The 22080-nt window shown below is 43.8% G+C and overlaps 1 protein-coding gene and 1 non-coding gene across 2 annotated transcripts in view; one reads left to right on the forward strand and one right to left on the reverse strand.

Annotated features, from left to right (window-relative positions):
• Positions 1–22080, forward strand: part of RTF1 (RTF1 homolog, Paf1/RNA polymerase II complex component) — a 71049-nt gene that overhangs the window by 34865 nt on the left and 14104 nt on the right. Inside the window, exons 3-6 of the mRNA XM_004056016.4 lie at positions 6325–6472; positions 11082–11286; positions 18170–18284; positions 19539–19650. Of these exons, the coding sequence (XP_004056064.1) occupies positions 6325–6472; positions 11082–11286; positions 18170–18284; positions 19539–19650 (580 nt within the window). The remainder of the gene's footprint in view (positions 1–6324; positions 6473–11081; positions 11287–18169; positions 18285–19538; positions 19651–22080) is intronic.
• Positions 2172–2273, reverse strand: LOC115931009 (U6 spliceosomal RNA). Its single transcript, XR_004067584.1, has one exon. It is a non-coding gene; the product is annotated as a U6 spliceosomal RNA (small nuclear RNA).

The following is a 22080-nucleotide window of genomic DNA, read 5'->3' on the forward strand; positions in this document are numbered from 1 at the left end:
AAAAAATTACTTTATTTTCATAAAATAGTACCTCACATGTATGTAGAACTTCCTGGTTTCTAGTGTGCTCTAAAACTTTTCTTATTCTCTCCCCTTTTAGTCTCACACTACCCTGGTAGGTGGTCAAAGCAGTGTTATTATTCCTACTTTACAGATAAGGAGATACTCTCTGGTTAGAGGCTTGGGCTCTATCCCAGTTCTTTAGACCCTAATCCCAGTGTAGTTTGTCACTAGCCCAGCTGTTATTTTTTTTTTTTTTTTGAGACGGAGTCTCCCTCTGTCACCCAGGCTGGGGTGCAATGGCACGATCTTGGCTCACTGCAACCTTCACCTCCCAGGTTCAAGCAATTCTCCTCCCTTGGCCTCCTGAGTAACTGGGATTATAGGCGCCCGCCACCAGGCCTGGCTAATTTTTGTATTTTTAGTAGAGTCAGGGTTTCACCGTGTTGGCCAGGCTGGTCTTGAACTCCTGACCTCAAGTGATCCACCTGCCTCAGTCTCACAAAATGTTGGGATTACAGGCATGAGTCACCACGCCCAGCCCCAGCTGTTATTCTTGAACCTTACTTACTGAAAGGTATTTTATTTCACTTGTAAATTCAGTTCAGAGTCACTGGGTTGGAATGGTTTCTATGCTGGGTCCTGAGACCTAGGAATATGGGTATTCCTTGCTCATTAGAGATAATTTGCTCTCTGAAATCTTGAAGTTTCTTTACTTTCCTGCCTTCATCATGCTCAAAATACTCAGCATCTCAATGCCACCCTATTCCAGAGCAACCAGTCCCCGCCTTGTGTTTCTTCCCATCTTTCAGTTGCGTGCCCAGAAGGATAGCTGCTTCACAGAATGGGGACCTGCTTATAACATTCTATACACACTCAGCGTGACATGGGGGAATATAGTACTCACCTTCCTTGTTTCACTAGGTAATTGTTGCCCATTAAAATACCTGTTACATCAGTGAGAGTCAAACTGCCGATCTCTGTTATTAGGAAGAAAACATATTCCATCCAGTCTCTTTTTAAGTTTTCTTCATTGCATATTTACAAAATACTTTTCTGGTGTTCTGTGGGGTTGCATACATGTACACCTAGGAAAGCAGGATGTCAGTGTGTACGAGTCCTGACAATGGATCCTTTCCTTTACCCAGATGGTTTTTGAGCAGTGGTCATTGGGAGATCCTCTGGCCTCTGTACTTGGTTCAGATGCAGACCAGTGGGTGCTCATTTTCTCATTCTTGGCTTATGTTTGGTGCATTTGAGGGCAGTTTGAAGGTTATAACAGAGCTTACCTTTCAGTAGAACCATAGTTCTCGAAACAGATTAAGAAGTGCCAGGTCATTTCCTCTACTTCCTTCTGGATGGGGAAAGTATAAGAGCATCCCTTTAATTCTTTCCTTTATTCTTTAGATCCCATTTACTACTACATTCTGGTGAAATCATTCATTTTTCCTCTGTCTCAGAATCAGGTGAATAAGATTTTTGCAGGGATGGGTGAGCCATCTCTGGACTAATAGCTGGATTAAGATATTTCCATATCAATTCTGCTTAGACTCTGTTCTTGGGAGAAGAGGTACAGAGCAAATATTTTAAGTGTGTGCTTAGACAAAAAAGCATTCAGGAATCTCTGGTTTATGGGAGTAAATGATCTATTCTTGAGAAAAAAAATCTTTGGGAGATTATTGGGACCTATTTGTGTCTCTTTCCCTGAATTAAATAAGAATAATACTGAGACTGGCTTCCAGATTTTTTAAGTGATCATTTATCTTTGAGTGGTGGCTATACAGGTGATTAAAAAAATAAAATTAAAAAAAATGGGAAATGTTGGCCGGGAGCGGTGATTAACGCCTGTAATCTCAGCACTTTGGGAGGCCGAGGCAGGCAGACCCCCTGAGGTCAGGAGTTTGAGACCAGCCTGACCAATATGGTGAGAGAACAGACTCACAGCAGTTCTCATTTTCGCCCGGGTATAGTGGCTCTACTAACCCTGTCTCTATTAAAAATACAAAAATTAGCTGGGTGTGGGGGCAGGTGACTGCGTTCCCAGCTACTCGGGAGGCTGAGGCAGGAGAACCCAGGAGGCGGAGGTTGCAGTGAGCCTAGATCACGCCACTGCACTCCAGCTTGGGTGACAGAATGAGACTCCATCTTGAAAAACAAAACAAAACAAAACAAAAAATAGGGAATATTTCACGAATTTGCATGTCATCTTTGCACAGGGGCCATGCTAATCTTTTCTGTATTCTAATTTTAGATACGTGCTGCTGAAGCGAGCAGAAGTGATTTTTTTAAAATTAATTTTTATATTAAATTAAATTTATTTATTTATTTATTTGAGACCGGCTCTCACTCTGTCACCCAGGCTGGAGTTCAGTGTCGTGATCTTGGCTCACTGCACCCTGGACCTTGTGGGCTCAAGCCATTCTCCTACCTTAGCCTCCTGAATAGCTGGGACTATAAGCGTTCGCCACCACGCCCAGCTAATTTTTGTATTTTTTGTAAAGACTGGGTTTCACCATGTTGCCCAGGCTAGTCTTGAACCCTGAGCTCAAGCAATCAGCCTGCCTCGGCCTCCCAAAGTGCCAGGATTTCAGGCGTGAGCCACTGCGCCCAGCCTATTTTATTTTTATTTTTTTGTCCCTGTTGTGGAGGCAGGTGAATTTTTTTTTTTTTTTTTTTTGAGACAGAGTCTCGCTCTGTCGTCCAGGCTGGAGTGCAGTGGTACGAACTCGGCTCACTGCAAGCTCCGCCTCCCGGGTTCACACCATTGTCCTGCCTCAGCCTCCCTAGTAGCTGGGACTACAGGCGCCCGCCACCATGCCCGGCTAATTTTTTTGCATTTTAAGTAGAGACGGGGTTTCACCATGTTAGCCAGGATGGTGTCGATCTCCTGACCTCGTGATCTGCCCAGCCGGCAGCAGGTCATTTTTTAAATTAAAAAATATATTTCCTTAAATAGAGGTGGGGTCTTGCTATGTTTCACAGGCGGTCTCCAACTCCTGTGTTCAAGTGATCCTCCGACATTGGCCTCCCAAAGTGCTGGGATTATAGGTGTGAGCCACCACACTTGGCCTGGTGATTTTTTTTTTTCCCCAACTTTACAAATACTTTTCTGGTTGTGCACTGTGGTGTGTTTCTCTAGTAATAGCTACTCAGGAGGTTGAGGCGGGAATATCACTTGAGCCCAGGAGTTTGAGTACAGCCTGGGCAACATAGTGAGACCTCATCATAAAAACGAGAAGAAAACAAAAAGCAAACAACTTTTCTATATTTTTAAGGCCTAATATAATGAACATTTATTATTATTAAAATTATATTTTAAAGTTTTATTAAAAATAAAATACAGGCTGGGCGCAGTGGCTTATGCTTGTAATCCCAGAATTTGGGAGACTGAGGCAGGAGAATTGCTTGAACTTAGGAGTTTGAGACTAGCCTTGGTAACATAGTGAGACCTCCTCTCTACAAAAAGTTAACAAATTAGCCAGGTATGGTGGCATGCACCTGTAATCTCAGCTGCTCAGGAGGCTGAGATGAGAGAATCTCTTGAGCCCAGTAATTCAAGGCTGCAGTGAGCTATGATCATGCCACTGCATTCCAGCCTGGTCAACAGAGCAAGACCCAGTCTCAAAAATAAAAAATAAAATGAAATAAAATGCAAAGTAAATATACAAGTAGTGGCACTCCAACTTCTCAGTACTGTAAGATATAAGAAGTTTCAGGCCAGGTGCGGTGGCTCATGCCTGTAATCCCAGCACTTTGGGAGGCCAGGGCAGGCAGGTCAGGAGTCCAAGGTCCAGCCTGAGGTTGGGAGTTCGAGACCAGCCTGACCAACATGGAGAAACCCCGTCTCTACTAAAAATACAAAATTAGCCAGGCGTGGTGGCATATGCCTGTAATCCCAGCTACTCGGGAGGCTGAGGCAGGACAATGGCGTGAACCCGGGAGGCGGAGCTTGCAGTGAGCCAAGATCGCACCACTGCACTCCAGCCTGGACGACAGAGCGAGACTCCGTCTCAAAAAAAAAAAAAAATTATCTTCCTTGAAATGATTAAAATGTGAAATGGTTGAAAACTCAGACTTAAAAGGGAAGCATTAGGGCTGTGCAAGGTGGCTTGTGCCTGTAATCCCAGCACTTTGGGAGGCCAAGGCTGGAGGATTGTATGAGTCTAGGAGTCTGAGACCAGCCTTAGTGACATAGCAAGACCCTGTCTCTACAAAAAAATTTAAAAATTAGCTGGGCATGATGGTGCACACCTGTAGTCCCAGCTACTCAGGAGGCTGAGGTAGGAGGATCACTTGAACCTCGGAGGTCAAGGCTGCAGTGAGCTATCATCCTGCTGCCCTGCACTCCAGCCTGGGTGACAAACGAGACCCTGGCTCAGAAACAAAAAGATTAAAAATAGCACCCTTTTACAATGTTTTGTGAAGGTAAACTAGCTGACTGTTGTTCTTAAGAATAGCTCATATGGAAAATTTCTAAGTTGGAAACATCTTCAGAACTACACCTCTACCCAACCCCACCCCCTCAAAAAAAGACCAAAAGAATTTACTTCTTTTATTACCTATTGTGAAATAGGAGGTTAATTTCTCATCCTATTATAGAAGGAACAAAGACTTTGTGCCTTTGTTGGATATTAGATGTAGAAATATTATGTTAATACCAGACTTAATATTCAGTCTGTGATAATAAAAGATGATTATTCTTTATGGTAATTAGAATAAAGTTTCTGACTAAAGTATTTTTCACCTAAAATCATTTTAAGTTGGCAAGTTAAAATATCAAAGGAGATATGGTTTAATGTAACTAAATAGTCTGCAAATTTGTAAAATGGTTGTATGGCCTTTCAACTTATAATTAAAGTGCTTGATGAAGATGGTTTTTTGGCCTTGGGGTAGTTAACTGTATTGCCTGCCTGTTTGACAGTGCAAATTACAGGTTCCTTATGTCTTGATTTCTGGGATTTCCTGTTTCTGATCCAGTTTAAATGTCATGTTATTGTGTAATATATGCCAATGTTTTAAAAAGTATATGCACATATATTTAATGATGTACATTACTTTCTGCCTCTTTGGAGTTAGTGCCAGTGCTGCCATTCATGCCAAAGAATGGCCTTCATCCTTTCTCTCTGTGCTTTCTGCAGTTTTCTCCTGGGCACAAGCTACATTCCCTGCCTTCCTGAGGACCCACCCCAGAACTAAACCATTCTCTGTACTGAAACCCAGACATATCAGCCATTAACAATTACTGCCATCTCTGCCACATAAAACATCAGAAGTGTTTTTTGACTTGCCATAAAGTTGATATCTTTTCTGTTTTCTATTGGCAATAAAACATACATGAGCTGGGTGCAGTGATGCGCACCTGTAGTTCCAGCTACTTAGGAGGCTCAGGTGAGAGGATCACTTGAGCCCAGGAGTTCAAGGCCAGCTTAGGCAACATAGCAAGAACCTGTCTGAAAAAAAAAAAGAAAAAATAATATTAAATTATATGTTTATTATGCAACTTTTCTCTTGTTTCTAAGAGATTCCAGACCAGAAGTTCTAAAGTTTTAAGCAAGTTTTCAAAAATCTAGGCTGGGGCCAGGCACAGTGGCTCACGCCTGTAATCCCAGCACTTTGGGACGCCAAGGCAGGCGAATTGCTTGAGCTCAGGAGTTTAAGACCAGCCTGGGCAACGTGGTGAAACTCCGTCTCTACAAAAAATACACAGCTTAGCCGGGTGTGGTGGTACACGCCTATGGTCCCAACTACTTGGGAGGCTGAGGCAGGAGGATAAGTTGATCCTGGGAGGTCAAGGCTGCTGAGAGCCCGAGATTGCACCACTGCACTCTAGCCTGGGTGACATAGCGAGACCTTGTCTCAAAAACAAAAATCTATGCCAGGTGCAGTGGCTCATGTCTGTAATCCCAGCACTTTGGGAGGCCGATACAGGAGGATTGTCTGAGCTCAGGAGTTCAAGACCAGCCTGGGCAACATAGTGAAACCCCGTCTCTACAAAAAAATACAAAAATTAGCTGGGCATGGTGGGGCACACCTGTAGTCCCAACTACTCTAGAGGCTAAAGTGGGAGGATGGCTTGAGCCTGGGAATCAGAGGTTGTAGTGAACCAAGACTGTGCCACTGCACTCCAGCCTGGACAATAGAGTGAGACCCTGTTTCAAAAAAAAATTTTTTTTTTTCAAAAATCTGTATTTTTTTTTCATATGAAGTGTATTTGTTTTGGATTCCAAGATGAATGCCAGAGACTCTTAACTCTTGAGTCTTCCAGCTTTTCCCAATAAAGTCCCTATTCCTATTTCAGTCTTCCTTTTTCTTTTCTCCTTATAGTGGACATTTGGGAGCAATAAAAATAAGAAGAAAGGAAAAGCCAGAAAAATAGAGAAGAAAGGAACCATGAAGAAACAGGCCAACAAAACTGCCTCCTCAGGCAGTTCAGACAAAGACAGTTCAGCTGAGAGCTCAGCCCCTGAGGAAGGTGAGCTGAGCAGCCTAGACCTGGAAGGTCAACTCCCACTCTTGTCAGCTTGAAGGTTCAAAGGCAGAAGTGGGGAGGAAGGGGGGTACTTGCATTCAGCATGACCTCTTCTTTAGAGCAGTGGTTCTTAACTTTTTCCATGGTCATGGATGCTTTGAGAATCTGAATGAAGCAAGAAAAATGCATGCAATTCCAAAGGTTGGTGAGACCCCTGAAACCTATCCCTGGAACCCACGAAGATTCCTGCATTAGTCTTGAATACCCTGAGTGCCTTTCCCTCCCCCTTTTTTCTTGCTTATGCATAGTCTGACTGAGGAGGGAATCTCAGTAGAAAATGTTCCTTTCCTGGAAGCCAGTTCCAGAATTTTTCAACACTAGTTTGAAAAGTGAACTTGGGCCAGGTGCAATGGCTCATATTTGTAATCTCAACACTTTGGGAGGCCAAGGTGGGAGGATTGCTTGAGCCCAGGAGTTCAGGACTAGCCTGGGTAACATAGTGAGATCCCATCTCTACAAAAAAATTTAAAAATTAGCTGGGTGTTATGGTATGCACCTGAGGTCCCAACTACTTAGGAGGCTGAGGCGAGAGGCTTGCTTGAGCCCAGGACTTCGAGGTTACTGTGAGCTATGATCACACCACTGCACTCCAGTGACAGAGCAAGACCCTTTCTCAACAACAACAAAAAAAAAAGTAGGAAAAAAAACAAAAGAAAAATGCAGGGACACTGGAAGAGAAAATAGAAGTGAACTTGTTCCAGGACTAGAGTGATAACCTGTAAATTATAAAAATTTTAAAAACATTTTAAAAAATAATGTTTACATAAAAGCTGACTTTATAAAATTGGCCTAACCCAGTTTTGAGCACATGCCTATGAATGTTAGCTCAAATTGAGTCAAGTGCAGTTCCTGTTAAATTGCTGACTTAGTTCAATACTCATTGTACTCACATACTTTTTCCATGCCAACATTTGTCCTATTAAGATCCACTGTTATGATAAATTCACTAATCAATTTTTAATTGTTCATTAAAATGTGTTTTTTTATTTTTTATTTTTTTAATTTATTATCGAGACAGTTTCGCTCTTGTCGCCCAGGCTGGAGTGCAGTGGCGCGTTCTTGGCTCACTGCAACCTCTGTCTCCCAGGGTTCAAGAGATTCTCCCGCCTCAAGTAGCTGGGATTACAGATGCCCACCAGCACACTTAGCTAATTTTTTTAATTTTTAGTAGAGATGGGGTTTCACCATGTTGGCCAGGCTGGTCTTGAACTCCTGACCTCAGGTGATCCACCCGCCTTGTCCTCCCAGAGTGCTGGGATTACAGGTGTGAGCCACCACACCCGGCCATAAAAAAAAATTTTTTTTTTTAATGCCAGCTAATAAATGAAAAAGAAATTATAGGGTTAGAAGAATCACCACTTTTCAATCATAGTGATAAAGTTGATTTACTCAAGAATCCTCAATGATTGTTAAAACCACTGGGTGAGAGTTTGTTGGAAAACAAAATTTTATAGTCTTAAACCTCCCTATACATACTATTACACAAAGAGGAAAAGGTGCCTTTACAAAGGGAAAATCTGGGAGACACCACCTTTACCAAGTAATCCAAATTAAAATAATGGGACAAACAGATGTTAGGGCTTCCTGATGTGATACATTGAAAAGGACACAATCACTTATGGAGTATTCTTGCCAGAAATTCATAACCTGAATTGTTTCTTAACAAATCAACCAAACCAAATGAAGTGGACATTTGATAACTGTTGCTATTTCAACTTAAATTAACTAAAAAGTAATGTTTAAAATTTAGTTTTTCAGTTGCACTAGCCACATTTGAGTTTGTGAATACCCATATGTGGTGACTGCTGTTCAGATAGACAAAATTTTCATCACCACCTCACAAAATTCTACTAGACAATTTTTTGGGGCTTATACTCTTCAAAAATTCAGTGCACCAACAAGTGGATAAAGAAAATGTGTATGTATGCCAGCCGGGCGTGGTGGCTCACACCTGTAATCCCAGCACTTTGGGAGGCCAAGGCAGGCGGATCACAAGGTCAGGAGTTTGAGACCATCCTGGCCAACATGGTGAAACCCCGTCTCTACTAAAAATACAAAAATTAGCTCAGCATGGTGGTGCATACCTATAATCCCTAATACTCTGGAGGCTGAGGCAGGAGAATCGCTTGAACCAGGGAGTTGGAGGTTGCAGTGAGCCGAGATCACGCCACTGTACTCCAGCCTGGTGACAGAGTGAGACTCTGTCTCCAAAAAAAAAAAAAAGAAAATATGTATGTATGCCATGGAATATTAGCCACAAAACGGAATGAAATAATGGCCTTTGCAGCAACTTCAGTGGAGCTGGAGGCCATTTTTCTAAGTGAAGTAACTAAGGAACGGAAAACCAAATATAGTATGTTCTCATGTATAAGTGGTGTTTAAGCCATCAGGATGCAAAGGCATAGAATGATATAACGGGGCCAGGTGTAGTGGCTCATGCCTGTAGTCCCAGCACTGTGGGAGGCCAAGGCAGGTGGATCACTTGAGGTCAGGAGTTTGAGACCAGCCTGGCCAACACAGTGAGACCCTGTCTCTGCTAAAAATACAAAAATTAGCCAAGCATGGTGGTCCGCTCCTGTGGTCCCAGCTACTCAGGAGGCTGAGCCCCAAGAATCGCTTAAAGAGGAGGTTGCAGTGAGCCGAGATCAGGCAATAGAGTGAGACTCTGTCTCCAAAAAAAAAAAAAAATGATATAATGGACATTGGGGACTTGGGGAGGGAGTGAGGGTTAAAAGAGTACATATTGGGTACAGTGTACACTGCTTGGGTGATAGATACACCAAAATCTCAGAAATCACCACTAAAGAACTTATCCATGTAATCAGGCCAGGTGCGGCGGCTCACACCTGTAATCCCAGCACTTTGGGAGGCCAAGATGGGGATCACGTGAGGTCAGGAGTTCGAGACCAGCTGGACCAACATATTTTCATCTTTACTAAAAATAGAAAAATTAGCCGGGCGTGGTGGCATGTGCCTGTAGTCCCTGTTACTTGGGAGGCTGAGGCAGGAGAATTGCTTGAACCCGAGAGGTGGAGGTTGCAGTGACTGAGGTCAGCCTAGGCAACAAAAGTGAAACTCCATCTCAAAAAAAAAAGAGGCTGGGCGTGGTGGCTCATGCCAGTAATCTCAGCACTTTGGGAGGCTGAGGTCGGCGGATCATGAGGTCAGGAGATTGAGACCATCCTGGCTAACATGGTGAAACCCCATCTCTATTAAAAAAATACAAAAAAATTAGCCAGGCGTGGTGGTGGGCACCTATAATCCCAGCTACTCAGGAGGCTGAGGCAGGAGAATGGCATGAACCCGAGAGGCGGAGCTTGCGCTGAGTCGAGATCGTGCCACTGCACTCCAGCCTGGGCGACAGAGACTCTGTCTCAAAAAAAAAAAAAAAAAACTGCTGGGGGCCAGGCGCAGTGGCTCACTCTTGTAATTCCAGCACTTTGGGAGGCCGAGGCGAGCGGATCACTTGAGGTCAGGAGTTCAAGACCAGCCTGGCCAACATGGTGAAACCCCATCTCTGCTAAAAATATAAAAATTAGCTGAGTGTAGTGGTGAGCGCCTGAGCTACTCGGGAGTCTGAGGCAGGAGAACTGTTTGAACCCGGGAGGTGGAGATGGCAGTGAGCCGAGATTGCGCTGCTGCACTCCAGCCTGGGTGACAAGCAGAAACTCCGTCTCAAACAAAATAAATAGGCCAGGCATGGTGGCTCACACCTGTAATCCCAGCACTTTGAGAGGCCAAGGTGGGCGGATCACGAGGTTGAGAGATTGAGACCATCCTGGCCAACATGGTGAAACCCCATCTCTACTAAAAATACAAAAATCAGCTGGACGTGGTGGTGTGCACCTGTAGTCCCAGCTACGCAGGAGGCTGAGGCAGGAGAATCGCTTGTGAACCAGGGAGGTGGAAGTTGCAATGAGCTGAGATCGCACCACTGCACTCCAGCCTGGGGCAGAGCGAGACTCCGTCTCAATAATAATAATAATAATAAATAAGATGGGGCCAGGTCTGGTGGCTTATGCCTGTAATCCCAGCACTTTGGGAGGCCAAGTCAGGAGGATTGCTTGAGCCCAAGAGTTCGAGACCAGCCTTGGCAACAAAGTGAGACCCCAATTCTATTTAAAAAGTAAAAATAAATAGGCTCAGTGGCTCACGCCTGTAATCCCAGCACTGGGAGGCCGAGGCAGGCAGATCACCTGAGGTCAGGAGTTCGAGACCAGCCTGAACAATATGGCGAAACCCCATCTCCAATAAAAATACAAAATTAGCTGGGTGTGGTGGCACACACCTGTAATCCCTGCTACTTGGGAGGCTGAGGCAGGAGAATCGCTTGAACCCAGGAGGTGGAGGAGCTGAGATTGTGCCACTGCACTCCAGCCTGGGCAATAAGAGCAAAACTCCATCTCAAAAAAAAAGTAAAAACAAATAAGTAAAATAACAAACTGGTTTCTTACTGTAGCTGAAAGAAGGGTGATGTTGTCAACATTGTGGAGCCGCTTGTGGCCTGTCTTCTGTAGCATAGTGTAATCTTGTGTTTGGGCCTTTGTTGCAGGTGAAGTGTCAGACTCTGACAGCAACAGCTCCTCTTCCAGTTCAGATTCAGACTCTTCCTCAGAAGATGAAGAGTTCCATGATGGCTATGGAGAAGACCTCATGGGAGATGAGGAAGACAGGGCCCGTCTGGAGCAGATGACAGAGAAAGAGAGAGAGCAAGAACTGTTCAATCGCATAGAGAAGAGGGAGGTGTTGAAAAGAAGGTAAGGTTGAGTCCTCGTTGTCGTCCCCCCCCCGCCCCCACCTTTTCTGTTCATCTCTTTTCTCAGACTTCCTCTGTCCTTCACACTTGACCTACACATGGAGACTGGCATTTGGAATTGACTGTGAACATGATGAGACGCAAGTGACATTTCAGTCACATTCATTATTTACTCAGTGCCACTGGCTTTGTTTACTAATGTACGTTATTCAGAAGGTTTTATTCATAAGACATTATTTATGTGCATTATTTAATCTTCACAACTGCTCTGTGAGGTTGGTTATACCGTATTACAGAGGTAGACGCTTAGGCTTAGAGACATTAGGTAACTAAAGAGTAAGCTGCATGAAGGGAGAGACTTTGTCCTTTTCGCCACTCTATTCTTGGTGCCTAGAACAGTACCTGGCACAGAGATATGCACTAAATACTTGTTGAGTGAATGAATGAAGAAACTTGCCCAAGGTGATTTAGCTGGTAAGTGGTAGAACTGGATTTCAAACCTGGGACCCTCTGACACCATAAAACACGCTGTGGCCATATCCTCTCCTGCCTCACGTTTCCTATCATTTTACCTATTCTGTAACACCGCACTACAGGCAGCATTCTAAAGGGAATTACATACTTTGGGAGGCCGAGGTGGACGGATCACCAGAGATCAGGAGTTCTAGACCAGCCTGGCCAACATGGTGAAAACCCATCTCTACTAAAAATACAAAAAAATTAGCCTGGTGTGGTGTTGTGCACCTGTAGTCCCAGCTACTCAGGAGGCTGAGGCAGGAGAATTGCTTCAACCCAGGAGATGGAGGTTGCAGTGAGCTGAGATGGCGCCACTGCACTCTAGCCTTGGCGAGAGCGAGACTGTCTCAATAAAAAATAAAAATAAATAAATAAAAGGAATTACAGGCCAAGTGTGGTGGCTCACACTGGTAATCCCTGCACTTTGGGAGGCCAAGGCGGGCCGATCACTTGAGGTCAGGAGTTCGAGACCTGCCTGGCCAACATGGTGAAACCCATCTCTACTAAAAATACAAAAAATTAGCCAAGCATGGTGGTACGCGTCTGTAATCCCAGCTATTCGGGATCCTGAGGCAGGAGAATGGCTGGAACCCAGGAGGCGGATGTTGCAGTGAGCCAAGATTATGCCACTGGACTCCAGCCTGGGCGACAGAGGGAGATTCCGTCTCAAAAAATAAAGGGAATTACAGGCCTGGCGCGGTGGCTCACACCTGTAATCCCAGCACTTTGGGAGGCTGAGGTGGGTGGATCAGTTGATTCCAGGAATTCAAGACCAGTCATGGCAACATGACAAAACGCTCTCTCCTACAAAAAATAGTCAGGCATGGTGGCCCATGCCTGTAGTCCCAGGTACTTGGGAGGCTGAGTCAGCAGGAGTATCATTTGAGCCCGGAATGTAGAGTTTGCAATGAGCTGAGATTGCACCACTGCACTCTAGCCTGGGTGACAGAGTGAGACCCTGTGTCAAAAAAAAGGGAGGGGAATTACAGAGATTGTTTTTGTCTTGATAAAGATCAGTACATGATTTGATTTCTACTGAGCAAAAAGTATTGAAGTAATCATAAGATTGCGTTGGTTTTAGAACATGAATACAGTAATGATTGAGAGTAATATGGGAACACATGAAATGATATGTAAAAATTAAATGAACAAATGGTGTTTTAAAGCTTTATATTTTACAAATTGGCTTCAAATTGTTCACGCTCCTAGGTTGAAATAATTTTCCAAAATTCATATTTGGAGCCCTGTCTTCACAGGATTCAAGACTTGGAATTTCTCCTCATTATGTACAAGTTAGGTATCTGACTATCCTCTAGCATGGTTTTTGTATTTTTTTAAAAAGTCAAATGTTAAATTACTTTTTGATATTTAGAAGCTGCTTCAATGTTTTGAACTTTTGCCATATTTTAAATGGAAAAGTTTTAAATATGGCAGTAGTTCTTCCTTATCTCCTAACAGAATTTCAAGGTAAAAATAAACTTGGCTTTTGTCTTGGAAATAAAATAGCCCTCAGAACAAGGATCCTACCTATTTAATCTTATGAAAGGAGAATAGAAGCGTTTTCTTTGGCAGCACTTAGTTCCTTTTCATCTGGGAGTTTTGTTTGTCCCTTCTGGAGACCATATTAAGTATGCTGAGTTATCCTAGAGAAGATGTTTTGGCTTTCAGTCAGCAGCAAGCAATAGACATTTGATTTTTGTTTTTGTTTTTTTTTTTGAGACAGACTTTCACTCTTGTTGCCCAGGCTGGAGTGCAATGGCACGATCTCGGCTCACCGCAACCTCCACTTCCTGGGTTCAAGCGATTCTCCTGCCTCAGCCTCCCAAGTAGCTGGGATTACAGACGCCCGCCACAACGCCCGGCTAATTTTTGTATTTTTAGTAGAGACAGGGTTTCACCATGTTGGCCAGGCTGGTCTCAAACTCCTGACCTCAGGTGATCCACCTGCCTCAGCCTCCCAAAGTGCTGGAATTACAGGTGTGAGCCACTGCGCTCGGCTTCAGCATTTGTTTTGAGTGTGAATCCTTCCAAGTTTACCTATATTGGAACAAATAGGACTTAATAAACTGTGCTGGAGTTACCAGACGGTTTAAAATTTGTATATCTGAACTGTGGAAAGCATAGCAAGATGTTGTCATGTAAGGCCAATAAGTCCTATGACAAAATCACAAAGTAGCTCAAGGGTAATAGGTGGCTTGTCTCAAACTTAGTTTTTATGTTTTTCACCTTATGTGAATGAGACAGTTGACTGATTCAGTGACTTCTTAAAAAAAATTTTTTTTTTTTTTTAGACAGAGTCTGGCTTTGTTGTCCAGGCTGGAGTGCAGTGGTGTGAACTCGGCTCACTACAATTGCCACCTCCTGGATTCAAGCCAGCCTCCCACCTCAGCCTCCCAAGTAGCTGGGACTACAGGCTGTAGGCTACCATGCCTGGCTAATATTTTTTCTTACTTTTTTTTTTTTTTTTTTTGAGATGGAGTCTCACTCTGTTGCCCAGGGTGGAATGCAGTGACATGATCTTGGCTCACTGCAACCTCTGCTTCCCAGGTTCAGTGATTCTCCTGCCTCAGCCTCCTGTGTAGCTGGGATTACAGGCATGCGCCACTATGTCAAGCTAATTTTTTTTTTTTTTTTTTTTTTGAGATGGAGTTTTGCTCTTGTTGCCCAGGCTGGAGTGCAATGGCACAATCTCGGCTCACTGCAACCTCTGCCTCCCGGGTTCAAGCAATTCTCCTGCCTCAGCCTCCCCTGTAGCTGGGATTACAGGCGCCCACCACCACGCCCAGCTAATTTTTGTATTTTAAGTAGAGACGGGGTTTCACCATGTTGGCCAGGCTGGTCTCCACCTCCTGACCTCAGATGATCCACCTGCCTTGGCCTCCCAAAGTGCTGGGATTACAGGCGTAAGCCACTGTGCCTGGCCCATTTTTGTATTTTAAGTAGAGACAGGGTTTCACTATGTTGGCCAGGCTGGTTTCCAAGTCCTGACCTTAAATGATCCTCCTGCCTTGGCCTCCCAAAGTGCTGGGATCACAGGCGTGAGCCACCACACCCGGCCTGGCTAATTTTTCTTTTTTTTTTTTTTTTTGAGACTGAGTCTCGCTCTGTCCCCCAGGCTGGAGTGCAGTGGCACAACCTCGGCTGACTGCAAGCTCCGCTTCCCGGGTTCACGCTATTCTGCCTCAGCCTCCCAAGTAGCTGGGCTTACAGGCGCCCGCCACCACACCCAGCTAATTTTTTGTATTTTTAGTAGAGATGGGGTTTCACCGTGTTAGCCAGGATGGTCTTGATCTCTTGACCTCGTGATCTGCCCGCCTTGGCCTCCCAAAGTGCTGGGATTACAGGTGTGAGCCACCATGCCCGGCGGCCTGGCTAATTTTTCATATTGGCCAGGCTGGTCTGGAATTCCTGACCTCAGGTGATCCACCCACCTCGGCTTTCCAAAGTGCTGGGATTACAGGCGTGAGCCACCTCTCCTGGCCCTGTAATTTTTCTTTCTTTTTTTTTTTTTTTTTTTAGAGAGGGGGGTTTGCCATGTTGCCCAGGCTGGTCTTGAACTCCTGGCCTCAAGCAATTCGTCCACCTCGGCTTCCCAAAATGCTGGGGTTACAGGTGTGAACCACCACCCCCAGCTTCAGTGACTATAAGAATGGTTTAGTGTGCTGATTGTTAAGACAGAGGTTCAGAGCCATCATAGAAAATTGATATTTTTGTAGTTCGTTTGTTTAGCTTCAGGGCAGTGCAATATGGAAACTCTGGAATTTCCTGAATCTTTTTTACTTTAAAAGCTCTTTATATGGATCGCATTTAATCTTTGTAGTCTTTTTTATGTAAGCACCATTAGCATCCTGTTCTCTAGCCAGCAGCACCAGTAGTGAGATGTCATTTTCAGTTGTTAGATTATTCATGGGGGCAGGAAGCATAAAAGGTAGCCTGGTTGTAGAAAGGGCACTGACATTGCAGTCAGAAGGTCTAGGTTCAAGTCAGATTCGCTGGAGGGGTGATCGGAGTTAAATCACTTTCTCTTCCTGCCTCAGCTTCCTCCTCGGGGTTGTTGTAAACCTCAAGAGAGATTATATACATAAGAACATTATGTAAATGTAAACTATCACTAATTCTAAAAAATAACTTTGTTTAAAATAACCCACTTAGAGTGTATAATTCAATGGTTTTTATATGTCCACAGAGTTGTGCAATCATCACCACAATTAATTCTAGAGCATTTTATCACTCCTCTATTTCCTCATAAGCCTCCCAGCCCTAGGCAACCACTAATCTCCTTTCTGTCTCTCTAGATTTGCCTATTCTGGATATGTTTATTATTATTGTTGTTGTTATCAAGACAGGGTCTCGTTCTGTCACCCAGGCTGGAGTGCCGTGGCATGATTATAGCTCATTGAAGCCTCGACCTCCTGTGTTCAAGCAATCCTCCCACCTCAGCCTCCCAAGTAGCTGGGACTATAGGCGTGTGCCACCACCTGGCCAATTTTTTAAACTTTTATTAAAGAAGAGGTCTCGCTATGTTGTCCAGGCTATTCTTGAACTCCTAGCCTCAAGCAATCCTCCTGCCTTGGCCTCCCAAAGTGTTTAGATTACAGGCATTAGCCACCATGCCCGACCTGGATATTTTATATAAATGAAATCATAATATGTAGTCTTTTGTGACTGACTTCTTTCACTTAGTATGTTTTTGAGGTTTATCCATTTAGCATGTATTAGTACTTCACTCCTTTTTATGTCTCAGTAATATTCCATTTTATGTATATACCACATTTTGTTTATCTGTCCATCTGTTGATTTATATTTGTGGTGTTTCCTCCTTTTTGCTATTGTGACTGGTGCTGCTGTGAACGTTTATATACAACAATTTGAATACCTATTTTCAGTTCTTTTGAGTGTATACTGGAAAGTAGAATTGCTGGCTGGTACGGTAATTCTTTCTAACTTTTTGAGAAACTGCAGCTGCATCATTTTAGATTTCCCATCGGCAATAAGTGTACTAGTTTCTCCACATCTTCACTAACACTTTAACACTTGTCTTTTCCTTTTTTTGTTGTTGTTGAGACAGGGTCCTACTCTGTCTCCCAGGCTAGCTAGAGTTCAGTGGTATGATCATGGCTTGCTGCAGCCTCAAATCTCCTGGGCTCAAGCAGTTCTCCCACCTCAGCCTGCCAAGTAGCTGGGACTACAAGCATGTACCACCATGTCCAGCCAATTTTTAAAATTTTTGTAGAGACAGGGTCTCACCATGTTGTCCAGGCTAGTCTCCAACTCCTGGACTCAAGTGATCCTCCTGCCTTGGCCTCCCAAAGTACTGGAATTACAGGTGTGAGCCACCGTGCCTGGCCTCCCTTTTTGTGATAATAGCTATCCTGGTGGGTGTGAAATGGTCTTTCATTGTGTGTTTTTTGTTGTTGTTTGTTTGTTTGTTTGTTTTCAAGACGGAGTCTCACTCTGTCGCCAGGCTGGAGTGCAGTGGCGTGATCTTGGCTCACTGCAACCTCCGACTCCTGGGTTCAAGCGATTCTCCTGCCTCAGCCTCCTGAGTAGCTGGGATTACAGGCACATGCCACCATGCCCAACTAATTTTTGTATTTTTAGTGGAGATGGTGTTTCACCATTTTGGCCAGGATGGTCTCAATCTCCTGACCTCGTGATCCGTCCACCTTGGTTTCCCAAAGTGCTGGGATTACAGGTGTGAGCCACTGCGCCGGGCCTGTTTGTTTGGTTTTTTTTTTTTTTTTTTTTGAGATGGAATCTCACTCTGTCTCACTCTGTCGCCCAGGCTAGAGTGGCACAGATGAGTACAGCAATACCCTGTATATGTTCTCTTTCTCTCTCTCTTTTTTTTTTTTTTGAAACAGATTCTTGCTCTGTCGCTAGGCTGGAGTGCAGTGGCACGATCTTGGCTCACTGCAACCTCCGCCTCCCGGATTAAAGCGATTCTCCTGCCTCAGCCTCCCAAGTAGCTGGGACTACAGGTGTGCGCCACCATGCCCAGCTAATTTTTGTATTTTTAGTAGAGACGGGGTTTCACCATGTTGGCCAGGATGGTCTCGATCTCTTGATCTCCTGATCCCCCTGCCTCGGCCTCCCAAAATGCTGGGATTACAGGTGTGAGCCCCTGTGCCCGGCCCATAGTCTCTCATTTTAAACATATTCCAACTTGATGCTATCAAATATTTTATATTTTGTTGTAATTAACATATTAAATATTTTTAATGTACTTAAAAGGTACACCAGAGTTTCTTGCAGGAAAGCCAAAATATCTATTAGCTCCTTTCCCTTAGTTCCTTTCTCCTATCTAATAGAAATCAGTTTTTATATACATTTCATTGCTACTTAAAAACCAAATATCTTTTAACCAGATTTGAAATAAAGAAAAAACTAAAAACAGCCAAAAAGAAAGAAAAGAAAGAAAAGAAGAAAAAGCAAGAAGAGGAGCAAGAAAAGAAAAAACTGACACAGATTCAAGAATCTCAGGTAGGAGATTCAGTGTTCCTCATTGTCCAAAGAATAAACCTGTTTTGAGTGTGTGTGTGTGTGTGTGTGTGTGTGTGTGTGTGTAAAAGGTGGATTTATATTAATCAGCCTAAGTTTATTAGTACAAGACTTGTGACATGGTTTCATTAATCTCTGGACATATCACCATTAGCTGTGCTGTTAACTCTTTAGCACTTTTTCCTTTGCTTTCCTTTTTCCTTTTCTTTTTTTCTTTCTTCTTTCTTTTTCCCTTTTCTTCCCCTCCCTTCCTCCTTTCCCCTTCCCTTCCTCCTTCCCATCCTCTTTCCTTTCCCTGGTCTCATTATGTTGCCCGGGCTAGAATACAGTGGCTATTCACTGGCACAGTCATAACACACTGAAGCCTCAAACTCCTAGTCTCAAGCAGTCCTCCTGAGTTGCTGAGACTACAGGCATATGCCACCGTGCCCGGCTTTCACTGAAGTCTGCATTTAAAAAGCAGCCCTCAACTGCAGTGACTCACATGTGTAATCCCAGCACTTTGAGAGGCCGAGGCGGACAGATCACTCAAGGCCAGGAGTTTGAGACCAGGCTAGCCAACGTGGCGAAATCCCGTCTCTACTAAAAATACAAAAATTAGCCTGGCGTGGTGGCTTATGCCTTTAATCCCAGCTACTCGGGGGGCTGAGGCACAAGAATTGCTTGAACCTCAGAAGCAGAGGTTGCAGTGAGCTGAGATCATGCCATGGCCCTCCAGCCTGGGCAGAAGAGCGAGGCTCTGTTTTAAAAAAAAAAAAGCAGCCCACTAGTGAGTGAGCATCCCTTAAGGAAAAGTTGGTAAACAACCTGTCCTAGGTAGCCAGATGCTTATGATGTTTACTTAGATGTATATCATCCTTTACTTGGTATAAATATAATCTCTGTATTTATCATAAATGAGACTCCATCTCAGAAAAACAACAAAAAAAGATAATGTGGGGCTGAGTGTAGTGGCTCATGCCTGTAATCCCAACATTAGCTGTGTTGTAGTGTGTTCTTCCAGAAAGAGTTTTTTCGGATAATTCTTGAACTTGCTGTTAGGCATTTTAGACAGGGCTTACTTTACTGCGCTATCCTCTTTGTCCACAAGAGGATGCTCTCTCCCCTTACATAAAAGCTCTAAGTTTTTGCAACCCATATAGATTCATGTTGGAGGACTAAATGCATTAAGTAGGTTTAGAGAATCTTATCAGCTGTTGGTAAAAAGGGCCATCCTATATATCCTTCCCTTCCTAGGTAACATCCCACAACAAGGAACGGCGTTCCAAGCGGGATGAGAAACTAGACAAGAAATCTCAAGCCATGGAGGAGCTAAAAGCAGAGCGAGAAAAACGAAAGAACAGAACAGGTAAGCGAGGGAAATATAATGGCTACTTATGTCTTTAGATGATTTGACTTCCTGGTGTCCATTTTCATTTTGCCCTCTTGTTATATCTTTCTCATATAAAATTCCAGCACATACCCAGAATAGTATAAACATCCACAAACCCATCATCCAGCCACAGCAGTCAGCTCTTGGCCAGTCTTGTTAAATCTATAATCCTTTCATCGATTATTTTAAAGCAAATACCAGCATTATTATATTTTAACCATAAATATTTCAATATGTTCCTCTAAAAGATAAGTACTTTTGTTTTAAACCTAACTATAATACCATTATTACACCTAGAAATAACAATGAACTCTTTGTCAAATATCTAGTCAGTGTTCAAATTTTTCTATTTGTTTTGTAATTTAAAAAACAAGATTTTAAAAACATTTCTATTGTTTTGTAATTTAAAAAACAAGATTTTAAAAACATTTCTATTTGTTTTGTAATTTAAAAAACAAGATTTTAAAAACATTTCTATTTGTTTTGTAATTTAAAAAACAAGACCACTTGAATCAGGATCTTAAAGTCCATACATTGTGATCTGTTAATATGTCCCTTAAGGCATTTAATCTGTATGTTTTCTTCCCCATCTCTTTGCCCTGCCTTGCAGCGTTATTTGCTGAAGGAACTGGGTCATTTGTCTTCTGGTTTCTCACATTGCTGACTGCATCTCATTTTTGTTGTTGAATGTGTTTCTGGTCCCTTGGGTTTCCTGTAAATGGTTAGTTAGAGCTACAGAATTGGTCAGATTTGGGTTTGTTCTGTTGTTGTCATTGTTGCTTGTTCTTGGGGAAGGCTGATTTTTAGGTACTGGTATGTATTTCCATCAGGAGACACATGATATCTGATTGTCTCTCAGTTTGTGATGTTAACAATCCTGTCAGTTAGCTCTTACACAATAATGTGAAGTAACAAACTAACCCCTGTTCTGCTCATGCATCTGAAGTTCAACTGCAATTCACCCGCCTGATGGCATGAGTTCAGCTGGAATTATCTCCAAGCTATAGGTGGTAGCCAGGTCTGTTCTACCTCTCTCTTCCTCCCTGGGCCAGTAAACCCCGAGCACTTTTATATGGTGATGACAGAAGTATAAAAGGGGTAAGCAAAGACACACATGCCTCTTAGGGCCTAGACTTGGAATTGGCATAGTGTCACTATGGGGCCGGGAAGAATGACTAAGGCGTATAGCAAAGGACATGGGTATAGAGATGGGTGAAGAATTAGAAAGGATACTGTGGGGCCGGTCGTGGTGCCTCACAATTGTAATCCTAGCACTTTGGGAGGCCAAGGTGGGCGGATCACCTGAGGTCAGGAGCTTGAGACCAGCCTGGCAAACATGGTGAAACCCCATCTCTACAAAAAATACAAAAATTAGCTGGCCATGGTGGTGCATGCCTGTAATCCCAGCTCCTCAGGAGGCTGAGGCAGGAGAATCCCTTGAACCCGGGAGGCGGAGGTTGCAGTGAGCTGAGATTCCGCCACTGCACTCCAGCCTGGACAACAGAGTGAGACTCAATCTTAAAAAAAAAACAACAAAAGATAATGTGGGGCTGAGTGTAGTGGCTCACGCTTGTAATCCCAGCACTTCGGGAGGCTGAGGCTTGAGGATTGCTTGAGGCCAGGAGTTCAAGACCGGCCTGGCCAACATGGTGTAACCCCATCTCTACTAAAAATAAAAAAATTAGCCAGGCCAGGCACGGTGGCTCACACCTGTAATCCCAGCACTTTGTGAGGTCAGAGCAGGCAGATCACGTGAGGTCTGGAGTTGGAGACCAGCCTGGCCAACAGAGTGAAATCCCATCTCTACTAAAAATACAAAAATTAGCCAGGCGTGGTAGTACATGCCTGTAATCCCAGCTACTTGTGGGGCTGAGGCACCGAAAATCACTTGAACCCGGGAGGTGGAGGTTGCAGTGAGCCAAGATCCTACCATTGCACTCCAGCCTGGGCAACAAGATGAGACTCTGTCTCAAAAAAAAGAAAAAGAAAAAAGAAAAAGAAATAATGTGTTCTGTCCTAGTAGCCACTGATGGTCATTACCTAGATAATTTAATTCATTAGGAGTTGCAAAATGGTGATATTTCGAATCTGTCATTCTTTCCTCATTCATTATCTAGCCTGCTTCTATAAAGAGAAACTTTTTTTTTTTTTTTGAGACGGAGTCTTGCTCTGTCGCCCAGGTTGGAGTGCAGTGGCGCAATCTCGGCTCACTGCAAGCTCCGCCTCCCGGGTTCACGCCATTCTCCTGCCTCAGCCTCCTGAGTAGCTGGGACTACAGGCAGCTGCCACCACGCCCAGCTAATTTTTTGTATTTTTAGTAGAGACAGGGTTTCACCATGTTAGCCAGGATGGTCTTGATCTCCTGACCTTGTGATCCGCCCACCTCGGCCTCCCAAAGTGCTGGGA

Source organism: Gorilla gorilla, chromosome 16, assembly GCF_029281585.2.
Source record: "Gorilla gorilla gorilla isolate KB3781 chromosome 16, NHGRI_mGorGor1-v2.1_pri, whole genome shotgun sequence".
Taxonomy (NCBI): domain Eukaryota; kingdom Metazoa; phylum Chordata; class Mammalia; order Primates; family Hominidae; genus Gorilla; species Gorilla gorilla.